Below are 23,059 nucleotides of genomic sequence, written 5' to 3'. Positions count from 1 at the left end.
GCTGCATGCACAGGGTTACTACGGGCCCCCAGTTACTCAGTCCTTCTGGCTTGAGAGAAAAATGAATTAAAGGTGCTATACTTTCCTATATACTAGAAAATGAATTAAAGGTGCTACATTTCCTATGTACTTTCCTATGTACTAGTCTAATATATAGACTCAACGCGCAGGTTTTGTCAGTGTGCATTACAATTAATCAAAGTGCTAATAAACAGGCTGTGGTTCCTTCCTGGCCTGGGACAGACTGAGTGACCAATGTTTTCAATGCCACCTAATTCCAGGCCATGGGATAGGCCAGATGTAGAGCTCCATGTAGAGTATCATGTTAAAGACCACAGCAGAGGCTGACAGCTGGGCCAGGCGGTGTGGCAGGCAGTTAGCTCCAGTTCTCTGTGGTGCTTGTGATTTTGCAGAACGGCCATTCCACTCTTGGAATGAGAGGTAGCTTGAGCGCACATTCTTGCAGCTGCCTGCCTACAAGGAAGCTGTGTATACACAGCTGCATAGAAGGGAAGAGAGGAAGGTCGGCTGTGGGGAGACCATCCAGAACGTAGAATGTCCAGAGGTGCAATTTGGAAAGGGGCCTGCCCATCAGAGATGGGAGGCCAGGTCAGGAGGGGCTGACACCATAACTACCTTTCGAGATGACAGGAAGAGACGGTAAGACCAGAACTTAGTCATCTATCTGGAAGAGTCTACCCTCTATTGTGGACACACTGGTATCTTTTGCTTTAAAAAAACAAAGATTGACTTATCAGGATAGCAGCGAGAGAAATGCCCTTGGGCTTACCTGGCTCACATCACAGTCATGGTGCTGTGCAATGAGGGCCTCAGGTGGGGGTAGGTGAGGCAGGGAGTGGAGGCCGGTCTGGGGGGTGGGGGTGGTGTACAGATACTCCGATAACAATGCTGGAGAGTGAAGGGGGGCTCGCTGCTGGTCTGGTTTCCACAGAAACAGAGAAGTGTTTTTGCTTCAGGGCCTGATAAGTCCCTCCTTGTTCCCTATTCTCCTGCCCTCCACATCTCCCCAGGCAGCTCTGAACAGATGTGGCTCTGCCCTAGACACTGCTAAAGCTCCCCTCTGGGTCACAGGAGCCCCTGGGGGCAGAACATTCCAAAGGAAGGAGGGCTGATGGGCCGTGCTCTCTGCAGCTCCTTCCAGCTCCAAGGGCCACTGCATCACGGGACCTAGCCTGCCTGATTGCACAGATGCCCCGCATCTATGGGCACCCCAAGCTCCGCCAGACACTGGGAAGCAGATATTCTATGCCTGCTAAGGTAGACCAGTGGCCTTCACTGGATCTAGCTAACCTAACCACAAACAGATGGGCATCTCAGCTCTTCTATGAATTTTTCCCTTCCCCTCAAGAGGCCAGTAAATCACAAGGAAAACTGTGGGAGTGAGTGGAGGGCCTCTGTAGCCCGGGGCAGCATTTATTGCTATTTCTACCCACTGGATTCCACATCCATAACCCTAGATTTACTCTCCCTCCCTTGCCCTGAGGGGAGCAGCTCTTCACCAAAATGAAATTGTTTACAAAGCATCGAGAGAAACACAGGAAAAACAACTTTGGCTCCAGGTTTAAGCTGCCATGTGGATTTGCCAGAAGGCACAAAGCAGGTCCAGTTTCAGAAACTTGTCAAATGCTTATCTGGTAATACAGAAAAACTTTTTGAAAGATGTCTTCAACTCACTGAAGAGGACACTGGGTGGATGTGGCCTGGAATTCAGTCTGTCTGTCTGTCTCTCTCTCTCTCTCTCTCTCTCTCTCTCTCACACACACACACACACACACACACACACACAGTATTCGGATACACTTCCAAATACACGCTTCTTCAGCAGTTGCCTCAGAGCAGGAGCTGATGAACTGTGAATGGAGTATCATGTTAAAGACCACAAAATGGTCACTGAAAATCTGAAACAAATAAATAGAAAGGGAGCAGATGCAACAGCATGTTGGGTAAAATGTAGAACTAATATTTGATTTTGTATTATTTTTGTAAGAAAAAAATACTAAAAGAAAACCACCATACTGATGCATGCTACATCTGGCCTGAAAACATTATGTAAGTAAAAGCCAGACACAAAAGACCACATAGTGTAGGATTCCATTTGTATGAAATGTCCAGAATGGGCAAGTCTACCAAGACAGACAAGTAGGTGAGTAGTTGCCATGGGGTGAGGGGGTGGAGGGTTGAGGGCATAGGGACTTCTCTTTGGGATGACGAAAATGTCCTGAATTTGATTATGGTGATGGCTGCACAAATTTGTGAATGTTCTACAAACCACTTAATTATACACTTTATCATTTCTTATTTTTAGTAGGCTCACGCCCAATGTGGGGCTTGGACTCACAACCCCTAGACCAAGAGTAGCACGTTCCACCGACTGAGCCAGCCAGGCACCCCAATACACTTTAAAGAAGTGAACTGTATGATATGTGAATTACAGCCAATAAAGCTGTCACATACACTCAATCCAAAAAACCCTAAAAGCCAGAAAACGAAACCTACCACAATGGAACAGGGCAATTACAAAGGCATTCTTAACAGTTGCACCAAAAGCTGACGGGTCTCAAAGGCCCCACTGCTCAGCTCCTGTGCAGGTACCCGGCAGAGTTTCCCCTCAAGCAGGTCTCAGGAGGCCTAGCAAAGGTGTTAGCATAATGACTCGTTACTTTTCCTTTTCCTTTTCCTAAGGAGGGTCTCCTGAATTGAAGGAGTTTCAAGCACCGTGAAACCTGAGGGCCCTGGAAGGAGCCTTACAAGGCAGAGCCCCAGGGCTCTCTATAAACCCACCCTGCAGATTGGTAAGTACCTCTGTCATCAAGAGAGCTTTCAGTGGAAGAGAAGTATGTGAGGGAAACCAGAGCCCAACTGCCTACCATACAGAAGGTTGACTTAGTCTTCCTTTAACCAATTTTTCCAATTTCTCACAGCTCAGAATCCCTACCGTGCCGAGAAAGTTCTAAGACATATTCCCACAACACTGGGGAGGTCTGGAATAGGAAGGAGGGGCTTTTTTTTTTTCAAAGATTTATTTATTCATGAGAGACAGAGAGAGAGAGAGAGAGAGAGAGAGAGAGAGAGAGGCAGGCAGAGACACAGCAGGAGAAGCAGGCTCCATGCAGGGAGCCGGACGTGGGACTTGATCCCAGGTCTCCAGGATCACAACACTGGGAGGAAGGGAGGTGCCAAACTGCTGAGCCACCTGGGCACCCCAGGAGGGGCTTTTCTATGAGTAGTTAGATCGTAATACTAATACACGAATAGACACTTTATCAAGATCAATCCAAGAGATGTCCTCTCCAGGTTTATATATCTATAGACGTCATAAAGATTAGTATAGTCAGTTTTTCTTCTGATGTCAAAATGGTTCAAGAGGGATAGGAAAAGGATCCAGATATGCATTCAAATAACGTTGACTGTGTTGGCATTATCTCAGTCAGCTCTTTTGCTTACTTTCTCGTCTTAATTGCTCTCCACACCCATAAAGGGGAAGAACAAACAAAACCACTACTGACTTCAGCTGCCAGGTTCTAATGATAAACAACCACTTTCTGGTGAAACTTTAATTACAAGCCAGGCAGCCCATGGGGCAGGAAACAGCGGGCTCTGAGTTGAGGCCTTGGGCCCGCCCTCGCCACACCGAGAAACACCGTCATTAAGCGCTGGCCCTCTGAGAACCTGTGTGTAGCCAGCAGGCTCACCAGACTTTCCTACTCTGTGGTCACCGTCTAAAAATTTCAGGGCCAAAACCACAGAGGCAGCTGCGACTTGGCTTTCCAGACCGACCCAGAAGTTGTTTTTTTTTTTTTTAACTTCAAAATTTCCCCTTTGCCCTTTCACGGTGGCTCATAGTGGGAGTGACTCTCAGAGATCAAAGTTAAAAACCAGTGTTAACTCTGAATGAATGCAAGGCCAGTTGTAAAGGGTTGCCGCTTGAACTTTGTACATAACAGGCTTCTTTCTAGGCCTCAAGGAAACATTCACCTCTAGAACTCTCCCGTTTCTGAAGGCAAGGCAACTGTGGCCATGAGTGGCCCATTTATCTCATACTTAGAACACATGTGAACGAAAATACACATCCAACTACATCCTAGCAGATTAATATTGCCAACACTAGGACTCAGAAAGCCCACTCCTAGGTGTATCTACCCAGGAGAAATGAAAATACATGTTCACAAAAGACTTGTAGACGAATGCCCATGGCAGCAATATTCATGGTATCCCTACACTAGAAACCCAAATGTCAATCAACAGGACTGTAGATAGACAAACTGGGGCGTATCCATACAAGGAATGGGGAAGCTCTTTAAAAAACAAACAAACAAACAAACAAACTACCGACACATGCAACATAAGCGAGTCTCATATTAGATTCTGTGAAAGGAGGACCACCGGTGGGGGGGAAGCACATAGACTGTGTTTATAAAGCACCAGCACCAAAATACACAAAATAAGTTTATGGTGATACAGTCAGAACAGCAGCTGCCTCTGCAGATAGGAGGCAGGACAGGGTGAACAGGAGGGAACTTTCTAAGGGGAAAGAAATGTTCTCTCTTGATTAAAGCAGAGATGACAAAATTCATGGAGCTCTACACTTAAAACATGTACGTTTGGCCATACATAAATTACACCTTAATATGAAAAAAAAAATGGTAGCTGGGAGATATGACAGAACAAAAGGTTTAGCTCATCACTTTCTGAGTTGATTCTGCAGAGGCAACATGAACATCTCAGGCCCTGGAATTCCACAGGAGCAAAACACCCCAAAACCCTGGACAATAGCCCCTGGTTCTCAGGCTTGAGACCACCACTGAGCTGGCCTCCTTCGAGCTGCACTGGTGACCTAAGGAGAAGAGACATAGGCAGCAGGACCCCACATGCTTTGGCAGCCCGTATGAAGGGATGCAGGCAGTGCTGCACATACAGTCAAACCTGGCTCCTGGCTGGCCTCCCTCCCAATCTTCCAGCAAAGACCATGAAAGGAAGCCCCCAGGAAGGGGGACAGACGAGCTGGGGGTGCACAGACTTCACAGAGGCCTGACATCTGTCTGCAAGGAGCACCCTGCCAATGATGAGGGCTCATCTCCCACCCACCCACAGACCAAGATGGCCCCAGATCTTCAAAGGTTTTCAACAGCCTAAGTAACCCTGTAGATCTGTCTACCTTGGTAGTTAGTACCTATAACTAACACAGCTCTGGGTGCCTGTGGTCAAGGATGGAAAATCTGTCAGGATCATCAGTCTATGGGCTTGCCTTCTCCACTTGTGCATGTGTGTGTGCACATGTGTAGAGGGAAGGACAGTGACTTTTATTGTTAAAAATACTGATTTTATACACTCACTCTCTTTCATCCCTTCACAAGACAGAGTCTTGCACATGGGCCTTTCCCACTGGGGCCTGGCATGGCTACTCCTTCTTACCACTCACACTCACCTTCAATGTCATTTCTTCAGGGAAACCTTCCTTGAGGCTGACCTCCCACCTCCACCCCCCTACCCTGCCCCCATAACCTCCTACCACTTTTCTTCCCTCTCCTAACGACTATAGTGACTTATCTGCTTGTTCACTGTCTGACTTCTCTACCCACTGTAAGGCTGAGGAAAATGGGGATAGTAGCTGGTTTGTTCTCCACCATATAAGGAAGCACTTGGTCTGGCACATAGTAGGGCCTCAGTCAACACTGGCTGAATGGGCAAATTGTGTATCTTCAAGCAAACCAACCAAAACCCAAACCCACACACTTACTCGTGCAAGTCAGCTGCATGTGAAACAGCCCTAAACTCCATGCCTGCTTCTAGAGAAGAAGTCTCCCGGGGGCCAGTTTGAGGCTCTTAATAACACAGGACATGCATATCAGTGACAGAGAACAATGTTGAAAAGTGGACGTCCCATATTTGATCAAAGTACCAATCTCTGCAGCCAGAAGAGATGTCCATCTTATGGGACTGACCAGAAAATGCAGTTCACAAGCCATTTCATTCTTTAAAACATGTACTATTACAGGAAGCAGGGGCTGCAGATTCAACATGGTAAAATGAAAAATGAGCCAGTTGGGAACATAAAGCAAGGAGGAGAGGACATATATGCTGACTTGGCAAATCATCTAGCACACTGTCCAAGGAGGAAAAATTACCTGTGTGCACAGGCATGCACACGAAGACTGCAGCCCAGAACCTCGAAGCTCACAGTGAAACCATCTAAAGAAAAAAAATAAGATCTGGCACCAGCCTGACACAAGGCCTCAGAAGGAGAGTCAATGTTATCACCAGACACAACATGACCTACAGACGAGCTCCTGGCCAAATCCCAGTCGATCAAAAAGAGTGCCCTCTCTTATTCTCTTGGTCACACAGGAGTTTTAAACTGTTGGCCCTAAAGAGTCATTGTCACGTCCTACCCTGAGATCGGCAGTTCTGCCGCTGACTGCTGAGGGATATGGGAGTCACAGGCCAAGTGAGAAGAGTACCAGGGAAGGAGCTCTAGCCTTGGCCCCCACTTCCTGTCTGTCAACGGTGACAGTCTCACTCAGACTCCCCCAGCCACAGTTTCCTGCCCGTTACTTAGTAAATAAAGCAATGAACAACATAAAGAATCCTATTCCTACACAAGGCATGACGTTTCAGTTGCTCCCTCCTTTCCATTAGGGTGGTGATTCTGGTCATTTATTAAATACTTATTACGTGCTAGCTTACATGAATAAGCCCTGGTTTTGTAAAAGTAAATAATCTTTACAGGTCACAGAGCAGGACAAAAAATTATAAATGGCTCTGGTTCTCCTTTTTGAGTTAAGAGGTACAGAATGAGGATGGGAGAATGAGAAACAGGGGCAATTTTAAACTCAGTGCCTTTGGTAATTCATTCTGACTCAGCATGCCATGGGAGAATAGGATATATGCTGGGAGCAAGTAGCGAGGACCTGAGTCCCGCCTGGTGTTTCTTTGGTGTCAGCCACTTGCCAAATGTTCAGGGAAGAAAAAGAGAGGCTGGAGGGTGGATCCCCCAGGCTGAGAACTCTCAGCTCAGGGTGAACGTTCAGGGGCCCTTTGAGTAAATGGAATCCCACTCTGGCCTCTGCAGACACAAGAACCCAGAAGAGAAAAAGGGACCGTGTGCTCATTCCCAAGGCCAGGGCTGCTGAGAACAGCACGGGCTGGGCAGGAGCAAGGGAACTGGAGCGGGATGTTCTGAGTTGTGCCCGCCCCTGCCCCCCCAGGGCCCGTCAGGGAGGCGGTGGGAGCATTCCGGGTCAGTGCTCTCCTGCCTGATGCTGTGTGGGGCAGGCCTGGCCAGGCAGGTTTCCCACAAGCCCAGCGCTCCCCGCCCTCCACAGCTGCCCGAGATCTGCGAGCCGCTCAGTCCGGGCAAGTCTGCCCCAAGAAAGTACAAGGACCCAGCCAGGCCCTGCTGGGGTCTGGAGAAATGGCAGACCAAGTGGTGGGAAATGGTGGTCAGCCAAAAGCAGAAACCAAGATTACCACAAAGGGAAAAACAAGAAGAGTCCATGAAGTAAAAATGGCAAGGAAAGGTTTTGCATTTAACGCCCACAGTGGCCTACCTTCACTCTCCCAAAAGATAATTCTGTCATTCGGAGCCCAGTGCCAATTGTTTGTTTGGAGTGCACGTGGAAGCCTACAGTCACCAGGGAACTCCAGACAGAGCTGAATCTGATGGAACTGGTTCTCCCCTGGGGTGGAGGTGGGGGCATCTACAGATGTGTAAGCTCAGATGAGGGTCCCTGAGCTAGTCTGGTAGGCAAAGCGGTTGATGCAGGTCAGGTGCCCAGAAGAACCCAGGACCAGCCCATGCTGGTTACTCTGTGAGCAACCCACACTGGGGAGCCTCCAGAAGCTCCCTAGGCTGAGCAGTGTGTGAACAAGCCCCCTAGACTCCAGAGAGCAGCCACCTGTTAGGATGGGCATGCCTGAGGGGCCTGAGGGGTGAGGCTGAGGGAGTGAGCAAACAGACCATCTCTCCTCCGCTACTCACCATGTATGAAGGAAAGATGAGAACTCGCTTGTGTTTGCCACAAGGCCACTGGGGGTCATCCAGGAGATTTGGGTCATAGTCCATAAAGTCTCCCAGGTCGCTACCTGAGGGTCATACACAAAATAATCAATAGGGGCCCCAGGGAATTGAGCCGAAAAAGTCACACTGCATGTTCTGTCCCTCAGGAGATAGCTCCACTTGTTGATGAAGCATGTCCCCTGCACAAGGGATCACCAAATACTTAACATTCGGACAGTTTTTCCACTTTGGAAAATTATTTATCACTCCCCCTGACCTGGGAGAGCACAAAACCTCCCAGAGCACAAAAGATGCAGCGAGCACTGGGATTACAAAATGTAGCACCAAAACTGTGCATTAGTTAAACCTGTAGATCCAATTAGCAACTCAAGTTCGGCCATGTGAGCTGCAGGTTTCTAGAGTGAATGCTTCTGGGCTGGCTACCGTGTCTTGTACAAACACAGATCAGAGCAGGCACCAGGGCAAACAGCTGTAAGTGACCAGAGATGGCAGGAACATAAGGACAGTGCATCCAGACTCAGCACCTGGACAGGTCTGAGGAACTTCTTGTGCCCCTGGAATTTTTCTGAGAATAAAAATAATACTGCTTTGTATAGTTTTCTCCCTTATTCAGGTTTACAAAGGTTTGATGAGGCAAGGCTGAAAGCAAGCAAGCCTTCCTTCGTGTTTGTTGGCCATGTTAGCTCACCTGCTATGAGAGTCACAAAACGTTCCCACACCTAATCCAAATCTGAACACTACGAAAATACAGGCAAGACCCAGGCAGAGAGGCTGGGGGGTAGGGGAGGTGGTCCCACCATATCTGCACAGTACAGATGGCCTTAGCATTTCTCCTTGAGGGAGCTTGGGTGTTGGTGGCTGAAACATCTCACTGATGAGGTCCCCCTATGGCCTGGCTGTGAACCTGTATGGCCTGAAATTAGATTTGCCCAAAAGTCATGTCCCCCGTGGGATGGGCTCACACACCATCCAGAGGCATCCATCCTCCAGTCTGCACACAGAAGACCCAACACATGCTGTGCACCAAGGCACCTTCTGCCATGCACTGCCTGGCCTTAGCCCCCACCCAAGGTTACCTGTGTCCAGGCTCCCCTGGGTGCTGCTTGCACGTCCTATGGAAAGGCTGCGGTGGCTCAGGTTACGGAACTGGGAGAAGGAGGAGGTGGAGTCTATGGTATTTCTCCGGGCTCCAAAGGCATTTGTGGGTAGCAGAAATTGGGTGTAAGAAACAGTCTAAAAGGTGAAAACAAAAATGAGCAAAATAGATTATTCCCAGGCAATGTTAGCTATGCATCCTGACCAACCAAGCTATGTTACCACACCAAGTTCATGTCCATATTCTTACATCTGTACTTCTAAAATCCAGTGAGATCAGAAATGAAACTTATTTTGGTATTTATTTGTGCCAAAACCTAAATTCAACTGACTTGAAGCTATATATAGTTTTAATATTGCACTTCATGTGAATACTCATGTTATGTGGTAGAAATGTTAGTGTGTTTGAGAACTATCCCAGAAGCTGCTGGGATGTTGTGTAATACATGACACACAGACTACATTTTTTTTTTAAACACTGAACAAGCCTTATAACCCACCAAGTGCAGAATCCCAGAACACATCAGGCCCCAAGAGTGTCTGATGAGGGGTTGGGGCCTCCTGTATGTTTCATTGGCAGATGTGATCTCTAGCTCACCTCCCTCATTGCTAGGTGAACGCTCAACCTTCGGCAATGAACACAGAACAAGTTTTTCTTTTCACCTGCTTGGAGAAGCACACTCATGCACCCCTGCTTGTGAGCTCGGGGCTGATGTCACCCAGACACAGTGGTGACCAGCTGTTCTGGGAGAGGGGAGGTGAGGAGGTCATATGCTGCCCCAGCAGCTTCAGCTGGAAGCAAACTACTGTGGGATGGCTTCTCCAAATACCTGCATCATCTCCATAAACAGGCTTTTGAAGGGTTTGCAAAGACTGACTGGATCCAGCACAGAAAGTTCATCTTTCAACTTCACTCGCTGGACTTCCACCCAGCAGCTCACTGGATTGCGGATAAGGAGAACTGTGACAGCCTTCCTGTGAGGTGCTAAGGCTGAGACTCAGCTTTTTAGGACCGTGGGAAGCCTCTCTCCCCAACCTCCTCCCACTCAAAACAAACTTTCTAGTGGCGGGAACATTGTTTGCTGACACCATGAATCAATGTGCATTCAAACCACCGGTCCTCTGATTCCAGAGCATGCACATGTGGGTGTGAGATACTCATCAGTATCCTGCGTTCCATTATGAGTAGCACTGGTAGAGAAATACTCGTGCTATTTCCTCACTGGCTTGGTGGATCTCTGGGTGCATGCTAGGGGAGCAGGGATGGGCCCCAGACCTGGTTCCTGTACCAAGAGCCAGGGTCACAGTGTGTCATGATGCCTCGGCATCCTGACACAGTGGTGTGGGCACGACCTGCCGATTGGAAGCCAGGAAGCCTTACCTTCCCGTCAGCTCCCAGCTCCACGCCTTCAAGACCAATGATCTCTTTCAAGCTCACAGCACCTGATGACTGCTTCCCTCCATCCAACTTCAAATCCCTGGGGAGGACAGGCCCAAGAAAAAACACTTCAGTCTGTACTCAAAAGAGCCATGATGACGTTTCCCACAAAAGACACCACAGTCATACTGATGAAAATGACCAAAGGGGCCCTGGCCAACAGAACAGCCCTTTGAGCTTCCTTTGCGGCCCATCAATAACACTCTGAGGGCAATTCTACTTTGTTTCATCCGCTCTGATATAGATGAAATCCAGTGAAACAGAAAGCCTGCAGATGAAAGTCAGGCTCAGAAGCCCATGGAATACTGATGTTCCTCTCCGCCAGGCTCCTCAGCTCCTAGTCAGCCAACAGGAAGACAGGGAGCATTCCCGGGGCATTATGGGGCAATGGCTCTTAGGCTCTGGCCATTGGTTTCATTTTAAAGCTAAGGGAGACCACCTCTCCTCGCTGCCCCCTTTATTAGCTGAGAGAAAGGAATTCTGGTCCTAAACAGTTTCCAGCATTACTGCTGGTAACAAAGGAATTACTGCCGCCAGAGTCATCCCAGCTATCTCGCCAGGGGACCTAGAAAATGAGTATATTTCTACAAAAGAATGATCTCCAGTATTAACAAGCATTTATACAGCACTTCATGATTTACAAAGCCTTCCACACATTGTCTCTCTCATTTCTTAATAGGACCCTATTAGACAGGTATTGTGATTATTATCTTATTTATAGATGAAAAAGCCCATAGGAGGCTAAGTGGCTTGCCAAAGTCACCAGAATAGTAGGCTATAGACTGTTATCGCATCCAATACCGTTTGTAGCACATCCTGTTGTCTGAGAGATGGAAGACTGAGCTGGCTATGTTTAAGCTCAGGTGTAATTGCTCACATTGTCAAGGACAATCTCCCTCCTTACAGTAGTCCTCAGACTTGGCTGCTGATCAGAATCACCTGGGGACCTCTGACAAACTACCAAGGCCTGGACCCCATCCATAGACACTGTTTCAGTTGATATGCAGTGCAACCTGGGTTGTCAGTTTTTAACCCTTGCCACATTTGGGAAGGACTGTCTTCCAGTTTCTTTCTCTATAACGTGGTGCTTGTTAGTCAAAAAGTCATCTCAGACTGGCAGTGGCTTTGCTGGGTGGCCTGGAGGGAGGCACCATATTCAATTCAGGGGCTGGCTCCCACAACCTAAGCAGGAACAAACAAAATGTACAGGCAGGACTCTCCAGGCCCAAGATAAAGAGAGGGAGCAAGGTGAGTGAGGGGAAAAGAGACAAGAAGCCTCTCCACCTAGGAAGGAAAAAACAGGGATTCTCTGATTTAGTTGAGCAATCACTGGCTCTATAATCCTATCTATAATGCAGAAGTGTGACAGTTTTAAAAGAAACAGCCAAAGGGCACCTGGGAGGCTCAGTCAGGCATCTGACTCTTGATTTCAGCTCAGGTCATGATCTCAGGGTCCTAGAATCGAGCCCCCCCGCATGGGCTCTGCGCTCATGGGAGAGTCGGCTTGTCCCTCTCCCTGTGCCCAGCTGCCCAGCCCCCCACCCAGGGTTGTGCATGCACGCACTCTTCTAAAATATGTAAATCTTAAAAAAAAAAAAAGCCAAAATTTGCATCTAGTATTACTTTTGTTTCTTTGTTTAAAGTAGTCTCCTTGGGACACCATCCTATCTATGGTCATGCTCAAAACTCTCTGTGTCCCTTCCGCAATCAACAGTCCAGTCACACAAAAGCAGCAATCAACCCATCCCAGTCTGCAAGCTTTGTATTTATATGTATTTATTTGCTCTGAAAGCTATTACTAGAATCAGTGTTCCTCCCACCCACTACCATATCCTACTGACCAGATCTGACTTCAGGTAATTCCAGACATCAAGCTCACTCTAAGGGATGGTGCAGAATAGGAGAGTAACTCAGAACTGTAAGCACTCTGGTAGAAGGTGGACACCATCCCCTCCAGAGCTCCAAACATTGTGAGCAATGGGAGTACTTTCAGGCCATTCGTGTGTTCTCCCAGGGGCACCTCCTCTGCGAGGTACCATGAGATCCAGGATGATTTAAGTCACATCACTTTATAAAACACGTGAACAGAGACCTGCATTCGTTAGTGACCTCAAACCTGCAGCTGGGAGCAGAGTGGGGCTCAGCAAGGCCACGGGAACCTGAGGGTGACACATGCCAGAGACCACCCACCCCACTGCCCGCCTCTTAAAAGGCTTCCTCAAGCAAAGAAAGGCAGAGAGGATGCCTGCACTCACAAAGGGCAATGCCAACAGAGCAAGAACCTGAACCAGGCAAGGAATAAGGGGATGGCCATGGCAGCCCAGGAGGGGAGCAGATATAAAGGCTGCAGTGCCTGCATTTCATTAAAGGATCTTCGGCTCACTTCCGGGACTTCTTCCTCGCCTAATGCGCACCCCAGCAAGCACGTGCCTCAAATTCCCAACTCCCAAACAACCGTCTCCTTGTTTCCATTTTGCCAGACACAGAATGTGACTTAGGGCTGAAACTAATTTAAAAAGCACAGCCTATCTTCATGGGGTGAGAAAATCGAAAGAAATAAGGATATTAAAATATGCCCATTTTAAGAGTGCTCTTGAATGAACTACTGGCTGCAGGCAGGGACAGAGGCTCATTCCACATTTGTATCCCATCTACACAATGTCTGCTGTGTAGTATTTACTTGAAGAAGCCAGGGAGCCTGGCTCTTCGCTGTCTCACCAGTGCTGGTTTATACCGACGGCAGGGGACGTGGGTGTTTTTCCAGCATGCACCGTCCCATCAGACTCCATGTGCTCACAGGCTCCTGATTCCCTGGGAAGGCTTGTCTTGGCCAGGGGGACCCTCCCTGCTGGATGTACCCACCCCATCCAACCTGAGGGTGTACACATGCCAGAGACCACCCACCCCACTGCCTCCTCAAGCAAAGAAAGGCAGAGAGGATGCCTGCACTCACAAAGGGCAATGCCAACAGAGCAAGAACCTGAACCCCATGTACAGAACCAAACCGGCTCAAACCACAATCCCCTCTGCTTCCTGATGCCTGCCCCAAGGGAAATGGAGCCATAACACGCATTAAACTTTATGCGTTCACATAAAGCCCAAGATTCCGCTTAACAGATAAATCTCAAAATACATTTAAAGAAACAGGAATTCTTAGCTCCAGTGATTATTCCAGTCCTTCAGGACTGGACCACATGGAAGACAAAGGGCGACGGGCTAAGCTCCACCACACCTAACCACAGGAACCCATCTCTCCAGAATGACTGTGTGGGTCAGCTCACTGCAGCCATCACTTCCTGCGGCCCTTCACTTGTATCGTTCTCCTTTCTCAGTAAACTAAGGCCAAGCTGAATCAGAGAACAAGCTAGAAGAGCAGTGGGTCCCCCCCTCAACCGCTTCTAGAAAACACACGTAATTGCTCATTAGAGACCCACACTATTCAATACCATTTCCTATGGAAACTTTCCTCCATCTGAACTGTCTGATGGGGTAGCCACTAGCTGTGTGGCAACTGGGCACTTGAAGTGTGATGAGTTGACTGAAGAAATAAATTGTTCATTTCAGTTAATTTATTTTTTATATATGTTTTTTAAAGATCTTATTTTTAAGTAAGCTCTACAGCCAACATGGGGCCTGAACTCACAACCCCAAGATCAAGAGTCCCATGCTCTACTGAATGAGCCAGCCAGGCTTCCCTCATTTTAGTTAACTTAAATAGCAAGCTAGCAAGCTAGTAACACAGCTAGCAGCTACTGTAATGGACCAAGCAAGCCTTCCCCCAAGTGGCCTGGCCACTACCTTGGGATGTTTACCTCCCAAGCCCCAGCTCACCCAGAGGAGGTGGGAGAGAGGCAGGACCCTACAGATGGAACCAGCACAGGATTATCCTCAGTGGGGAGGAAGAGGATCACTGTGGGACTCAGGTTCAAAGAGGACTCATGCCCTGCATCCCTTTAGCATTCTGGGAACAGGATGTGCCTACATGAGGCACAGAGCAGCACAGCTCTTCAAACTCAAGGCATTATGGAAGACTCCAGGTCCTTTGCACATCTTGGGGAGAAAGGAGGATACCCAGTGATGATTACGTTTTAATTTCCCTTCAGCCTTGGGGTGGGGTTTGGGGTAGGGGCTAACAGTTCCTGTTTAGAGGGTTTTTTTTAAAAGAAGAAATGAGACATTTCCTGCACTCCACACCTGGTGTACTCCTATCTGCTCCATTTGAACTTCAAAACGTCATCTACATAGTAATAGCACAGTTGCTCCAGAAAATTGACAGGTTTGTGGCAACAGGTAAGGGCATGCTTTCCTTTTTTTCTGCCTTAGATTCAAGAAGAGGTTGACACTAACTTCATGGCTGTCATTTTGGTGGCACTGAATTAAGAGGACACTTGCATACACATCTGCTTGCATAGCCACATGTCCAAGCAACATGACACAGATCTTGTCTAAGCTAGGTCAGTGTGTTAGTTTCTTAGGTTTTTAATTTCTCTATATTAAGACTCTAGGCATCTGAAAAAGGCAATCTTTCACAAAGAGGCTGACAAACTTCTCTAGGTTCCTTAGCTAAGTGCTCTCATAAGAGTTGCTGAAACCTTGTGTTAACACAAGCCATAATGGAACATGCTGTTAAGGTGCCCACAGTGGTTTCACATCGCACCACCTAATTTATAGATATGGTAATTGCTTGGGACTTACATGTGAGTGTATAGCAAGCAAGAGAGACCTATGGTCCAGGATGCCCCCGTGTTTGGGGAGCCAGGAAGAGCTGCCTACAGAGAGGACCTCTGAATAATATTGCTGGTTCACCCAGAAATAATCTTTTAAAAACTCCAGTGAAAAAGGATCATAAGCAGAAGTCCCTGGGGAGTACTGATAAAATCTTGATGTTTTCTTTCTAACATCATTGTTCTGAATTCTCATTAAAATGGTGTATGAAAACAGAAATATCTGCTTGGCGCCAAAGCCAACATTAACCCTTCGAGACCAGGAGACAGAACTAGGTACTGTGGAACTGCAGCTGTAAGTAATTGAAAGCAGACAGAAATTGGACTTTCCAGTTTCTTTGAAAAGCCTGGAAGATTATTTTTCCCAGATACATGTAGCATCCAAATATTAATTTATTTATGTTCCACCTCCTTCTAAAAATGGAATGGAGGCAAGTTCAAATACCATATGTGGATACTGTCCAAACTTGTGTGCATTGCGGTTTACACGCTGTAGCTTGCACTCAGAGATGAACATGGTTAGCCGCATCACAGGGAAGGATCTCATTTGGACAGAGGCACTAATAGAACCAGTGGTCAGGAACCACGGACAATGCAAGGGTCTGTTTTCTTCTCTTCCACAGGCCCGGGTGACGCTATAGCTCAGACCTACTTAGCTCCAAGAGTTCATTTCTCATCTATTCAAGGTTCTTTTGCAGAAGCTGTAAGCAACAGACACACTTTGAAAACCCAGCACAAAGGTTTTCTTACAAAGTCTGGCTAATGGGGGTGGATATGAGATGTTTAAGGGGGGACAGTGCAGGGGCTCACAGAAGATGGAGGAGGGGATGAGAATGCATTTGGAGAGATAGCCAAGCAGCAATTATACCCTTATATAAAGGGGTAGAAACACAGGCTGGTTCTTTGTGGAGTGGAACTCTATTCTTCATAGGACCGCCCCACAATTCACTGAATATAGCTCTCCTTGAAAGCCTGTGACTTGGTGGTCGGAAACTCCCTGGACCTGTCTTAGTTTTGGCTCCCACAGCAAAGAGCAAATACACATGATTTTGAAGTTGTGGAATCATCTGGTCAGAGCAGATGGCCAATCTAGATATCCTGGTGCCCAAAGGGGATTACCTAGGTCGCTGTTAACCACACAACAACCAAATCCTGATTTCATCCCATGTAACAGGCAGAATGATCTTTCATTACCTTTTCTGCTCACAGAGCTATAATGCATGGAATTGATCAAACAAGATGCTGTATTAGATAACAAGAAGTTCAAGGTAAGGTCTTTTCCTAAAGGAGCATGCAATTAGCGAACCAATATTACTAATAAAAAAAAGATGTAACATTTAAATACTTAACACCTGGTAAGTAGATGGACCTGTGTGTGCATAATCCATTAACTAGTTTCCAGGGCTTTCAGCTTCCAAGATGGCCTGCCTTCCACCTGCGATCATTTAATGGTGCTGTAAACTTGAGACCTCGTAATGCCAGCCGGAAGCACCACTGGGCTCTTGCTCTTTAAGGGACAACAATAGGTCAAACGCTTTGATACATAAATAATTTAAAGCCAGTTAAATATTAATAGGATTTCCAGATCTTTCAAAAAACAGATTTGCTGCAGAGAGCAAAGCTTGCAAGCTGGATTAGGAAATACCACTTGTGAGCTAATTTTAATTAAGAGATTATGCATCTACTGGAACTCAGTGATATAAGCAAGCATTTATCATAGTTTATGAAGTCCTATTTCTCGCCTCTTCAGATACAACACAGCTGCCATCTTGGATTGGGGCTGCTTACTTGTACCAGAGCAGAACGTTACACAGTTCAGTCAGTGGAACAAAGCTCAGGGCTGACAGGAAAAAGTGACATCAAAGCAGCTTTTAGTCTACAGCACTCCATCGATAAGCCATCCCCCCAAGGGTAACTGGCAGACAATGAAGGGGCCTTAATGTAGCTTACACCAAAATCTTTGTCTAAAGGCAGCTCCTATCAACAGCCGGATAACGGGATGATTCATCCATGAGATCATTCCAGAGTCTGTCTTTGTGTGGGAACATGGTTGGTGTGAGGAAAGAAACACAACTTCTGAATGCATAATTTCCCACCATGAAGAGATGTTCTGGGGGGTAGTGGGAAGGGAAGACGAGGAGGTGGCAGGGGGTATTCAGGCTTTGAGGCCCCCTCTCAGAAAAAGCCATTTTCTATGTCACAAAATGATCAACACTTGGGAAATGGACCCAAGAGGACGACCTCATCTGAAATGCCCCCATGCTGAAAGCTAAGAAGGACATCAACAAATACCACGTGGGCACTATTTTATTTTTTTGATATTTATTTGAAAGAGCGTGCACGTGAGTGGGGAGCAGGGCAGAGGGAGAGTGAGAGGACATCAAGCAGACTCCTTGCTGAGCAAGGAGCCAATGAGGGGCTTGAGCTCACAACTCTGAGATCATGACCTGAGCCGAAATCAAGAGTCCAACACTTAACTGAATGAGCCACTCAGGCACCCGTGGACACTGCTATTTTAAAACATGCTCCTACTTCGTGCTGCACTGAGAGGCCATTTTCTTCACGACACAGTCGTGGATACATCCGTAGTAAGTGAACCCAGTCACTATCACTCAGTCAGGTCTGGTTATCTGAATGAGTCCTTTTCTACACACACATCATCAAGCTGGAATCATACAGCGTGGTTATTTTACATTAACCCTGAGTCACAAGTTAACTGGGTTAACTGCTACTTTCTTCTGGTTGGGTCCCTATATAAAGAAATACCCACTGCTGTCTGTATGTTTCAGGAAATAAAGTGCATCTGGGCACTTGGGTTAGTCCCCGTATGCAGAGACAGTCCCAGGACTGACCTCAATACAATGTGGGCAGTCTCTCACTCCAGTGGGTTATGTTCCAAAGCTTTTGAGTTGGCCGTCTGTAACTCAAAATGCATTTTCCTACTGACACAATGTTACAAATGGAGATTAGGTCCACACAATGCTCTTTTAGCCTATAATATCACTAAACTAGCCCCACAATAAAGCAAGAGCCGTGGTTGTAGGAATAACAGGTCAGAGGGTGTAAGAGGGCAAAGAAATAGGAAAAAAGTGGACTCTGAGTTTCCTGGTTTGGGGCTGACCTTCAGCAACATTTTAAGGAGGGTCAGGTTTGCATTATTTCTACCTCCCTCTCTGAACCTCCTTTTCCTTCTCAGGACCCTAGGATTCTCACTCCTAAGATGTTCCTTTTACAACTTCTCCCCGCCCTCTACTTCTGAACCCATAAATTCCTTTGCAGCTCCTGGTCCCATGGAGACGGCACAGCAGCCCAGAGGACAAGGCTGAGTGCAAGAGGAGGGGGCAGTGGTCTTAGGTAGAGGTGTGGAAGAGCTGTTTATTAGCAAGCAGGGTCTGCCTACTTAAGAGAGTCGGGAAACTTGCTTGCAATGTATTTTGTAAGCAAAGGGTTGCCAAGCCAAACCACAGATCCACACTAGAAAAGAGAAGGCAGTGACTCATGTGGATAAAAGGCAAAGAGACTCAGTTGAGCCTTGGCAAACTGCTGGTTGAGAGAAGAGGAGCTGGTTTAAGGCTGGGACTCTTCCCAGAAAATAGTATAATTTACAAGCTTAATCTGAGAAGAGTGTTTACAGCTATGGGAAGGTTTGATGTTACAGTTATAGTGAAAAAGACGGGCAACATCTGTTCCTCTTTTCAGTGACCAGCTTCCAATAGCTTGTTTTGAAAGGTGGGATTTGGCAAAGCTTCTTCCCACCAGCAGGAAAGATCAAAACAAAACAATCATCTCTTCATATTCCATACAAGCACATGCACTAGGGTAAGGGGGGAGAAAAGACTGGAAGGAAATAGACCAAAGTGTTAATGAAGGTTTTGTTCAGGAGGTAGGGCTCGAGAAATGACCTTCATTTTTACATACATCCTAGATTTTTAAAAATATGCACATACCACTGAGGAAAATAAAGACCAGATAAAAGCAGATCTGAAGATGAATCCCTTGTGTCTGTAGAAACACCATGCTGGCTAACTCATTATGAATCGGACAGATTTGCTGTGTTGGGGCAAACTTAGAACAATGAAATAGCTCTGTGACTGGACAAAAATGGAACCAAAGGGAACGTTTGAGGAATACCTACTATGTACAGCCTGGCAGAGTGCTCAGAGCTTTCATACATGATACTTCACTTAATACTCTCAAAACTCTGAGGCTGACATCACAGCCAGTTTTATAGACGAGTAGGCCTGGAACCAGCAAAGCTAATTAATTTGCTAAGACTGAGGGTTCGGCCTGAGCACCAGCTCTATCCCACACAACCTACATCCTTGGCTTCAGATGCCCACGAGCGCCGAAGGCAGGGATGGAGGACCGTGGTTTTCCTACTGGGACTGTGAAGGATGGAGTGAAAATGAGTGGGCTTCTCATTCCCACCCACTTTTCTGGAATAACTCTGTGGTTAGCCATTTTATTTATGGCATTCTGTGTAAATTTGTATTGGAGGAATGGTTTCTTCAGCAAAAAAAAGTCTGAAAATCACAGGACTGAATAATCTCCAAATTCCTTCTGGCTCTAAAGGTCTATCTTTGGAGCTGAAGTGTGCTCCTTACCACTGAACTCATGTGAAACAGTGTGACGTCACGTGGCAAATCTTCTGTGTCTAGTGTCCTTACTGAGCCAGCCTGGGGATACACTGAGAAGTGGCAATGCGCTTATGTCCAGGAGGAGCTTCTACACCCTCGCTCATTGAGCACAGCTCACAGGCTTGCCATTATGAATGACAACTCACCTCTGTTAGTGCTTAGTGGGAGCCAGCCTTCAATCTAAGCATGCTGGTAAATCCTGACATCTTCCCAACACACGCACCTCATTAGACATGGCCACACTGGGCCCCAGGAAAGACCAGACAGCGAGGACCAGAACACACACCAGTGTGTGAAGGTACGAGTGAGTGGTGAGAAAGACCAAGGCAAGAGCTTCACTTCACCCAACACAAAAAGGGCACCAGTGACAAAATAAAGTTCCCCACTGCTCCTTGGGGAATACTGGCCCTGGGAAAATCAACCCCTTCGAACTCCATACAAAAATCAATTCAAAGATGTCCCTTGCTTTAAGCAAAAGCAGTATACACAAAAGGGAAAAATCACACGTTGATCAAAGGCTAGAAAACCAAGCCAGCTGAAAGCCAGGAAATTCTGATGGGGCTTGGGCACACCAGGTGTGACATCAGCAAAAAGGCCCTTGGCATTCTTAACATTCAGGGCGTTAGTATTTGTAAGCAACTCAAGGAGCACAGCATGAGTGATTCTTTGTGCTGGTGAAGTTAACATGTTGGGGAGTCACGTGGCTGGGTAGGTCAGGTGAGGGGACCTAATTAAGGGTAAGGCTTAGCACCTACATGCAGCCTGACACCCCCCACCCCCCCCGCAGGGGGGCTTAACAACCTTCATTGTGGATGTGACAGTCATTTACAGAAAAACAGGGTACAGAGGTCCATGACAAATCATCCTCTTAGTACCATCCAGACCCTCCTCATGACCCCCCATCCAATGCTGCCATTCCTATCAAGATGCCCACAAGTATGAGGCGCCAGGCTGAGGACTTAAGAGAGTACTTGCTCCTGTTGAAGTAAAGGGTTTGGCCATCATTCGGGGCGGGGTGTATGTGTGTGTGTGACATATGCATATAATTAGCCATTCTCCAAGGTCTAGAGACACGATCCTCAAAAATACTGTTTGTATTCATTCATTCAACAAATAGTGTCTACTACGCACACTGCAATGCAAGTGATGCCTTGAGTACTAAGACACAATCCACACCCTCAAGGAGGGTTAAGGACAAATTTAACAAAGATATTAAAATGTTTGTTAGGTGCTATCGATGACACGTCTAAGGGTACCATGAAATACGAGTGGACTCTTAGTAGAGCCTTGAAGTGGGGCATTAGAGGGACTGTGAAAGTGGCCTGAGAAAGGGACTTGGAGGGGAGGTCTGAGTTCCATCCATAAGAAGCTCCAATGGGATGAGGGGCAAGACCAGTTTTTCAAACTCTACACCAAGTCTAGAAGTCCCAAAGGCAAGAAGAAGCCAGGCATTTTGCTAATAAGGCCAACAAGACAGGCCACAAGATGGGTTTGAGGAGAACTGACGCTAGAGCCCAAGCCCTAGTCTCTGGGTTCATTAGTCTAGAAAAGCATGAAGGGGCTTTCAGCAGGGGTCAGACACCTAGAGTAAGAAAAATGACATTCAGGGTGTGAGGGCTCCCACACATCTGACTTCAGTCCTGTTTTCCTCAACTCAGCACTCACTAGTCATGGATGAGTCACAGAGGAGCCAGCATTGGAGAGAGCCAAAGGGGCTGGGCCAGGAACGAGGGGTGCCAGCAGCACCAGTCTCAAGCACAGGGCTGGGAGGCTGCAGGGCTGGTGGTGCTGCTTTCACCTGGATTTGGGTATGTATGGATACTGTCTTCTTGATAAAATTGAAAACCAAAAACAAAAAACCAATTAACACAAAATGAAAGTGAAACGAAGACATTTTCAGATAAAAAAAACTTGAAGCAATGGATCCATATTCCAAGAAATAGTAAAGGAAGAAGATAAAGTTCTTCAAGATGAAACCGAAAGATAGCCAATGGAAAATTTAGAACTTCAGGAAAGAATGCATGCTGGAATGGGTTATTTATCTGGGTAAATGCAAGGTCTTTTGTTCTTTTTGCCATTTTCCTCTATTTCTTTACAAACTACAGGCTTGTTTGAAAACACAAAGTTTCTTCACTCAAGAAAGCATGTTTGTGGGGGCCAGCAGTAAGAAAGGGATCCACACTTCCTGAGGGACTGAGCTATGGCCAATTGTGGGGTGGAGGCATCAACAGCCAACACAGCCACATGTTTATTCCAGCTGCACTGTCTATCCTGCTTTCTGTCTTCCCTAGACATTCTGTGAACCACCCCAAATCTACGGCCTCCCCGCAACAGTCAGTGAGGATCCTATTGTCTGAGTATATCCCACCCTGCACTCCACCTTCCCCCACCCCATGCCCATCAGAGCCACTGTGGGTTCATGAGACAGGCCAAGAGTCTGAATTCTTAAATTGGAAGAGCAGAAACAAAGAACAGTTATTAGACGCATCTTGTTTTATCTAACGGATGATTTCTTGAAGTGTTATATGTGAGCAAACTCTGTAAGTCAAATGACATTTTAAGAAATAAGAGAGCTTATTAGCAAGCAAGAAAGCTTTAAAAAAAAAAAAAAAGCCCTGTCACGAATGCTTTTGTGAAGTGAAGACATGTTTGGTGCTAATGTAACTATCTGACACACTTTCTCAAAGAGAAGCATTTTCCATCTGTGGTGTAATGAGAAGGAAGGTGTAAAGGTGACCCGGCTATGGCTGGGTAGGCGCTGGGGAGACATAAGCAGCAGCACTTCAGGACCATGAATCAGGGTGCCTCCACCATGTTGATACCTGCACTGTGTGACCACCTCCCCACTCTCTATAGACCCTCTTATTCTGTAGTCAACAAATAGTTTCGGGGGAATTAAGACAGATTACTTTCACACAAGACTCCACCCAAAGATGCCTGGGGTTTGCCCTTGGAGGAGCCAGCCTGCAGTGTAAACTGGCAACCTCCAAAGCCTTTGGAAAGTCACCACCTAGCACCAAAGCCACTAGGTCCCCAGGAGGTAGCCCTCCTATCGCACGTACACAGAGCTCCACCAATACCCAGATGCCCACTGCCAGGCAGTGTTACCCAATGGTCACTGGTCCCA

At 47.0% G+C, this 23,059-nt stretch overlaps 1 protein-coding gene across 1 annotated transcript in view; it reads right to left on the bottom strand.

The window, feature by feature from the left end:
* Nucleotides 1-23,059, bottom strand: part of CABLES1 (Cdk5 and Abl enzyme substrate 1) — a 119,077-nt gene that overhangs the window by 15,142 nt on the left and 80,876 nt on the right. The window contains exons 5-7 of the mRNA XM_041753429.1: nt 10,515-10,611; nt 9,115-9,271; nt 8,000-8,103 (exon numbers count right to left, since the gene is read on the bottom strand). Coding sequence (XP_041609363.1) covers nt 8,000-8,103; nt 9,115-9,271; nt 10,515-10,611 — 358 coding nt within the window. The remainder of the gene's footprint in view (nt 1-7,999; nt 8,104-9,114; nt 9,272-10,514; nt 10,612-23,059) is intronic.

The sequence above is a fragment of the Vulpes lagopus genome, chromosome 1 (assembly GCF_018345385.1).
Source record: "Vulpes lagopus strain Blue_001 chromosome 1, ASM1834538v1, whole genome shotgun sequence".
NCBI classification, from domain to species: Eukaryota; Metazoa; Chordata; class Mammalia; order Carnivora; family Canidae; genus Vulpes; species Vulpes lagopus.
This window is presented reverse-complemented; position numbering and strand designations above follow the sequence as displayed.